The sequence below is a fragment of the Pleuronectes platessa genome, chromosome 16, assembly GCF_947347685.1.
Source record: "Pleuronectes platessa chromosome 16, fPlePla1.1, whole genome shotgun sequence".
In the NCBI taxonomy this organism is placed as follows: Eukaryota; Metazoa; Chordata; class Actinopteri; order Pleuronectiformes; family Pleuronectidae; genus Pleuronectes; species Pleuronectes platessa.
Genome location: NC_070641.1, coordinates 24,804,871 through 24,812,370, shown reverse-complemented (window position 1 = coordinate 24,812,370; position 7,500 = coordinate 24,804,871). Strand labels below are relative to the sequence as shown.

The 7,500-nt window shown below is 41.4% G+C and overlaps 1 protein-coding gene across 1 annotated transcript in view; it reads right to left on the bottom strand.

Moving 5' to 3' along the window:
- Positions 1-4,965: 4,965 nt before the first annotated feature.
- LOC128458833 (keratin, type I cytoskeletal 13) overlaps positions 4,966-7,500 on the bottom strand; it is a 3,447-nt gene continuing 912 nt past the window's right edge. The window contains exons 2-7 of the mRNA XM_053443850.1: positions 6,946-7,028; positions 6,706-6,862; positions 6,461-6,622; positions 5,944-6,069; positions 5,646-5,866; positions 4,966-5,102 (exon numbers count right to left, since the gene is read on the bottom strand). Coding sequence (XP_053299825.1) covers positions 5,012-5,102; positions 5,646-5,866; positions 5,944-6,069; positions 6,461-6,622; positions 6,706-6,862; positions 6,946-7,028 — 840 coding nt within the window. The 3' untranslated portion in view covers positions 4,966-5,011. The remainder of the gene's footprint in view (positions 5,103-5,645; positions 5,867-5,943; positions 6,070-6,460; positions 6,623-6,705; positions 6,863-6,945; positions 7,029-7,500) is intronic.

Genomic DNA, 7,500 nt, shown 5'->3' with positions numbered 1-7,500 from the left:
TGTCCGTCCTGGGAGACGGGTCCTCACATGTGTCTCTGAGGTTTCTATGTATTTGTACCTGTTAGAAGGTTTTTAGTAGTTTGTCCTGACTCTTGTTGAGGGTGAAGGACAGAGGATGTCTCACCATGTTAAAGCCCTATGAGACGAATTGTGACTTGTGAATATGGGCTTTACAAATAACATTTGATTGATTGATTGATTGATTGATTGATGATGATGCTCACGTTCCAGTCGAGGACAAATTGACCGGGTTAGGTTTACGGGTTAGAAACAGGAAGTGTCCTCTTCCTAAAACTGAATGGATGCACTGCAGCTTCTCCTTTCTGCCACAAGAGGTCAGTGTTCACCAACACATCATGTGACCCTGATGTGCGCCCAGTGAGGTGACGTCACAGATCCCCTCAAACATAATGTGAGTATTTTTACTTTAGTTAAGTACCAGAGTACTTTATTCTACAGTGCAATGTGAGATGTTACCTGAGCCCTGAACTATGTTAATTTCAGGTTTAATCCAGGTTGACTTCAGGTTTAATCCAGGCTAACTTCAGGTTTAATCCAGGCTAACTTCAGGTTTAATCCAGGTTAACTTCAGGTTTAATCCAGGTTAACTTCAGGTTAACTTCAGGTTTAATCCAGGTTAACTTCAGGCTAATCCAGGTTAATTTCAGGCTAATCCAGGTTAACTTCAGGTTAAATCCAGGTTAACTTCAGGTTTAATCCAGGTTAACTTCAGGTTAACTTCAGGTTTAATCCAGGTTAACTTCAGGTTTAATCCAGGTTAACTTCAGGTTTAATCCAGGTTAACTTCAGGTTTAATCCAGGTTAACTTCAGGTTAAGTTCAGGTTTAATCCAGGTTAACTTCAGGTTAACTTCAGGTTTAATCCAGGTTAACTTCAGGTTTAATCCAGGTTAACTTCAGGTTAAGTTCAGGTTTAATCCAGGTTAACTTCAGGTTAACTTCAGGTTTAATCCAGGTTAACTTCAGGTTTAATCCAGGTTAATTTCAGGTTTAATCCAGGTTAAATTCAGGTTTAATCCAGGTTAACTTCAGGTTAACTTCAGGTTTAATCCAGGTTAACTTCAGGTTTAATCCAGGTTAACTTCAGGTTTAATCCAGGTTAACTTTAGAGTTTTCAGTCCTACGAAGCTGTTATCGGGGTAAATCACCTGGTCCAATCAGTTCCTTTGAACCATGACATCATGTTCTCAGAGGATCTGTGGAGCTGGTGTGGTTCGAGTCCCTGAGGAGGACCAGGGTCTTCAGAGACCCACAAGATCCTCTGAGCTCCTCTGATGAGCTTCTGAAAGATCTAGATTGTCCTCAGAGGATGAACCTCTGTCAGCTGCTGGAGCCCAACAGAACCAGCCTGACCAGTAAAGCGCTCCCAGTCCCACAGACTGCATCTGCTTCACTTACTGGTACTGATGTACTGGGAGTATTAGCTGAGGAGAACCTCACATACTTTACTATTCTGATCCTTTAAGTAGCTTCATCCTGTGAAATAAATGTTTATTTGGGTTACAAATAGTTTCAAGATTTACCTTGTGACAGCCCCCCCCCCCTCTCTGGGACTCAAACACTGACCACAGTGACTCTACTGTTGTGTGGTGCACACTCTCCTTAAAGGGAAGTTTAAATCAGTTGGTTCAGTTGATCTCTAACTCACCCAGAACATCTCAATGTCTCCAGACTCATCCTGTCACCAGAACACCAAAAGCTCAGAGACAGTGTGTCCTCAGGGACAGTGTGTCCTCAGGGACAGTGTGTCCTCAGAGACAGTGTGTCCCCAGAGACAGTCTGTGTCCTCAGAGACAGTGTGTCCTCAGAGACACTGTGTGTCCCCAGAGACAGTGTGTCCTCAGAGACAGTGTGTCCCCAGAGACAGTCTGTGTCCTCAGAGACAGTCTGTGTCCCCAGTGTTGGGCCAGAGCCCAGCGGGGGGGCCACCAGACACTGGAGCCGAGAGGAACAAAGGGTTGTTAAACTTTGGGCGGGAAAACATCCTCCTGCAGGCTCAAGAATCTCCCCCTGGTGGTGGAAAAATGTCCTGGGGTTTTCCCAGAAACCCCTGCTCAGTTCCAAGCCCCGCCCACTCAGATCCATTCCTGACAACTCAATTGGCTTAAAGCCAGCATCATCCTATGACCAACTCCTCAAGGAGGAGGACCTCTCAGGTAATTTAAAAGCCCTAGCACCCCAAAAATCGCTGCCATTTTTCCCTGCTCTGAAGACATCAACAGACCCCTTCGGGTCTTCAGCTGATTTAGTTGCTAAAGGGGGCAACCTTAACTTTTAGTTTATCAGCCATTTTTCCCTGCTCTGAAGACATCAACAGACCCCTCCGGGTCTTTCCAGATGATTTAGTTGCTAAAGGGGGCAACCAGAGTTATTTTCTTGCATTTCTTTCATTGTCTTTTATCTTAAGTTTGATCTTACTTTGATAGAGACTATTTTTGTTTTTAACTTGAAAAGGCTGTTCATCCCTGCAGAAGAGACGAAGCCGAATTCCGTTCCAAGAACCAGAGAAGTTCGCTCGATTCGGCCCAGCACTGATCTCCGTTGCAACCACGAGACCCACCGGAGTACCGCTTAAGAGGCCAGGACACTGATTTGTTTTCCAGGAATCCGCCCGTTCGCACGCATCCTGAGGTTTAACGAGACATTCACTGGACTCCCGGAAATCCGCTCCCCACGCGCAAGCAACACCGCGGAGGTCACAGTAAGAGGCTTTATTGTCTGGGCAGAGACTAGTTTAAATACTTAGCGTGTCATTTGTTTGATTGGATGTTTCCTGATCTCTCTCTCTCTCTCTCTCTCTCCTTCTAAACCGACCTATACACACATCCGATCTGTATTTAGAATACAGTTCATGTAACATAGTTAAATCTATATTCAGAGAGGCTGGACACATCTGGAAGCCATGCGGCCCAACGCCAAAGCAGAGACAAAGAATTCTCTTTGTCTGAAAATCCCTTGGTGTAATTCATGTGACGACCACCAGTGTGAGCTCCGGCCACATGGTGTCATTAACATAGACTCCATTTTGAATAACGCAAGTTAAACCACCAGTTTGAATCTATTATTGCCACGCCTCCTCTCTCCCTCTCCTCCCATTCTGGCTCTAAATTCATAACGGCTCCGCCATCTTGTTTTGTAGTCAATCCGCCATTTTGAGAGTTTTTAGGCCTTGATTCCACGAATCATGATCGGCCGCCATCTTAGATGTGACGTCACCACGTGACTGCGTCATCGCCACGCCCCCTTCTTTTTCTCTCGCTCTCTCACACACACACACACACACACACACACACAGACACACCCACAGAGACACATTGATAGACACAGACAGATACACACACACAGATACACATAGATGAATACATGTGTTTTTTATCTAAATTGTGATAAGCGGCTGCTGTTGTTATCTTTGAAATATGGGAGTTTGTTAAAATGATGAATCATTAAATAACACTAACTTTATTTCACATGCATACACATAGACACACACACACAGAGAGACACTTTGACACAAACACACACACACACACCGAGACAGACATACATAGGTAGACCGCCGGTTTTACATGTATTTTCTGAATTGTGATAAGTGCTGCTGCTGTGTTTATCTTTGAAATATCGGAGCTTGTTAAAATGATGAATCATTGAATAACATTATAACTTTATTTCCCCTTTTTAATAAATGCTTTTGTAATTAAAGTATCTGTAGTCTGTGATTATTTGTGCATATGTATGTGATTGCAGCTGGATTATGATTGCCTGTGCTCGAACTTAAAATCCTTCATTGTTTATTATATAATCATTAATACTAAAATATTGAGATTATTAATATAACTTATATCATTGAGACTGATATTTAAAGATTGAATTGTTGGTCCCTGTAACCAGGGTGGTGCCCCGCGACAATAAGCAATGATTACAGATTTGTATTATTCTTAATTGATAATTTTATTGTTTTCATTAATTATTTTAACTATTATTAATGGATAACCGTATCATTTCTAATTAAATGTGTTACATTTCTTAATTAATAGCTTTATCATTTTTGATTATTTTTAAGAAATAATTGTTATTTTAATAATCATATTTCATGATTATTAATAATTAGCCAACGTCAATTCTACTCCTACTATTGCACAACACCAGAGACAGTGTGTGTCCTCAGAGACAGTGTGTCCCCAGAGACAGTGTGTGTCCCCAGAGACAGTCTGTGTCCCCAGAGACAGTTTGTGTCCTCAGAGACAGTGTGTGTCCTCAGAGACAGTGTGTGTCCTCAGAGACAGTTTGTGTCCTCAGAGACAGTTCGTGTCCTCAGAGACAGTGTGTCCTCAGAGGCTTCATTGTCGTCCAGTGGGAGGAAGAGGAGACACTTCGTCCATCTTTAGAGACCAGGACCAAAAGGGCGTCATAGCAGGGAAGGGGCGGGGCTATGAACTGGACGTTGACACCTCAGAGCTCAAATCATTTCATTCCTCTTCTGCTCTTATGCAGGTTTATTATAAATGTGTGACGTGTTGAGGTTCACAGCACCCCCTGCTGGTTGATTTGTGAGTAAACTCTTATTATTTTGTGTATTTAACTTCCTGTTCTTATATTTTTGTTTCATGTATTTGTTACTTCGTTCTCTTGCTGATTTTATGAACACGTATTTTACATTTAAATGTTTTCTGATTGTATATTTTTGATATATTACAAGTAAATATATTATATTTTACCATCTTTGCTTTATTTTATTCGTATTTTATTGTTATTTTGTTATTTTCCCACTTTTATGATTTCTACAATATTTTGTAGGCTCTTTGCTTTTCATCGTCTCTGAGTCACAGACACGATGTCAAGTTCTCTTTTTTTATTTTAATTTGTGGAAATGTTTTGTTTTTATTAAAATCTCTAAATGATCAAAGTATTTATCATCAATGAAATCACATGAGCCACAGACACAAAGTCAGATGAGGTTTTTATTGCAGATTCTGATCCAGATGCTCGTTGGTTCAAGATGAGCTGGTGGTCACAACGTTTCCAGCCTCATCCACCTCCTGGACGATGGTCACCACCCTGCTGGTCCTAGTGGTGGTGATGGTGCTGCAGAAAGAAAGACACAATTCAACTTGGACGAAATGAGAAACATTAACTGCTCAACTTATTTTCATGGCTTGTTTTTATTGAACCTGGTTTTCACTGATATAAATCAAATAATGTAAAATGCTCCACTCGTGTCACTTAATTAATTTTTAATCTGATTAAAGTATTTTCTCCATCATCTCAGAGCAACAACCAGTCAGGACAGTTTCTGTGTTTATATACAGACACATACATTATATGTGTTATGTATCAACAAGACATTTAAAGAGGCTCCGGACTTAGTTCAGTTTGTGTGTGTGTATTAAATGTCTGTTTATTTGTGTACATGTATGTGTCATAAAGTACAAATCAGCACTTTAATTCTGACTAACCAAATTTTGATTTAAGATTAAATTCTGGACTAAAATATCAGTATTTAGATATAAATTTATTTCAATGTTTCGTGTGTTTTTATTTGTTAAATTTTCTAAAATATAAACCGTGTATTATTATTATTCTATAGACACTTCTGTGTAGTGTTGAGTAGGAGATGGTTCAGCTCACCTCTCCGTCTCTCCGTCCAGCAGACGTCGGTACTCGGCGATCTCCAGCTCCAGCCGGGTCTTGATGTCGAGCAGGTCACTGTACTGGTTCCCCTGGTTCTTCAGGTCGGCCCTCAGCTGGGCCAGCTGCTCCTCCAGAGCCTCCACCTGCCGCTGGTACCCGGCCAGCATGTTGGAGTAGCGGTTGTTGGTCTCGGCCAACGTTCCCTCCAGAGCTCCTTTCTGTGAGGAAAGACATTTTATTTCACTAACTTTATCACATTCATTTATTTATTTGCTGGGAGATGTTTTTCTCTCACCTTGCTGATCTGAGCCTGAAGTTTGATTTCCAGAGTCTGAAGCGTTCGTTTGATTTCTCCGATCTCGGACTTGGTCGTCTGCAGAGTCTCAGTCCTCACGCTCACCTCTTGGTTCAGCTCTGTGGACTGAGGGGCAGTTCACCAACTTTAGAAGTTATCAACATACAAGCTACAACTAGAAAAGTTGTACGAAATAAAGTTTAAAAACTGAAACAAAATGTATTTAAAAAAGAGTCATGATTCAAATTGTAAATAAAAAAAAGTTCACTAGTGTAAAAACAAACAAAACAATTATTTAAAAATGTTACTGTTAAATAATAAAGTTTTAAACATCTTAAGACTGAAAAACAACAAGAAAGTTATAAATCTGCAACAAGAAAGAAAATATAAACTTCGACAAGTGAAGCTTTTAATACAGGAAACTAAAGTTATAAAACTGATCCTGAATCAAGTGTAAAGCTTTGACGAAGCTGTCCTGGCCTGTAGGGGGCAGCAGCGGCCACATTCACTCCCTCACCTTGGCCTGGAACCAGGTCTCCAGTTCTCTGCGGTTCTTGGAGGCGGCGGCCTCGTAGTGTTCTCGGATTCCAGCCATGACCACTGACAGGTCCTCCTGAGGAGCAGCGTCCACCTCCACGTTCACCTGGCCGCTCATCTGGGCCCTGAAAGCCAGCAGGTCCTGAGGAGCAGGAGGACACCGGTCAGTCCTCCGTGTCTTTACCAGTGTCACATTGATCTGTTCTCTCGTTTCGTGGGACTCACCTCCTCGTGGTTCCTCTTCAGCTGGATCAACTCGTCCTTCAGACCCTCGAACTGCATCTGCAGGTCGGAGCGGCCCAGCGTCAGCTCGCCCAGAACCCTCCTCAGCCCGGCGATGTCCGCCTCCACCGACTGACGCATGGACAGCTCGTTCTCAAACCTGCAGATGAAAGAAGGTGAACTTTCTTCAAACTGTTCGATGGACATTTGGAATCAGATCCTTGTCGTCCTCCGTGTCCTCACTTGACTCTGAAGTCGTCCGTGGCCAGCTGGGAGTTGTCCATGGCGAGGACGAGGGCCGCGTTTCCTCGAGCGGCGTTACAGATCTGAGCCGAACACAAGAGGAGCTCTGGATTAAAGTGGTTTCATTTTTCATCAGCTTTAAATACATTATTTTATAAATCATGGCCACCAGGGGGCTCCAATCAGATTTAAAGGGTTTTCATTATTATCGTATCATGTTTCTCTAAAGTCGCTCCCCGACGATAAAAACAGGACGTTCCCTTACAATATAAGTTTTAAAACATATATATAAAAAAGTTTAACTAACAGAAACTGCTTAACAACTTAAATAAAATCTTAGTTAAAAGAAATGATTGATTAAAAAATAAAACTTTAAACCTTCAAAGACAAAGTTTTAAAAAACAATAAAGATTCAATCGTTCATTTCAATAATTTCACTCAAATTAAATAACTTAACCTTTGTTACTGATTAAAAAACGTATCTACCTTAAAATGCATAATTATAACAACATAAAAATAAATATTAAATCCAAGAACTTAATAAGAATTAAATGA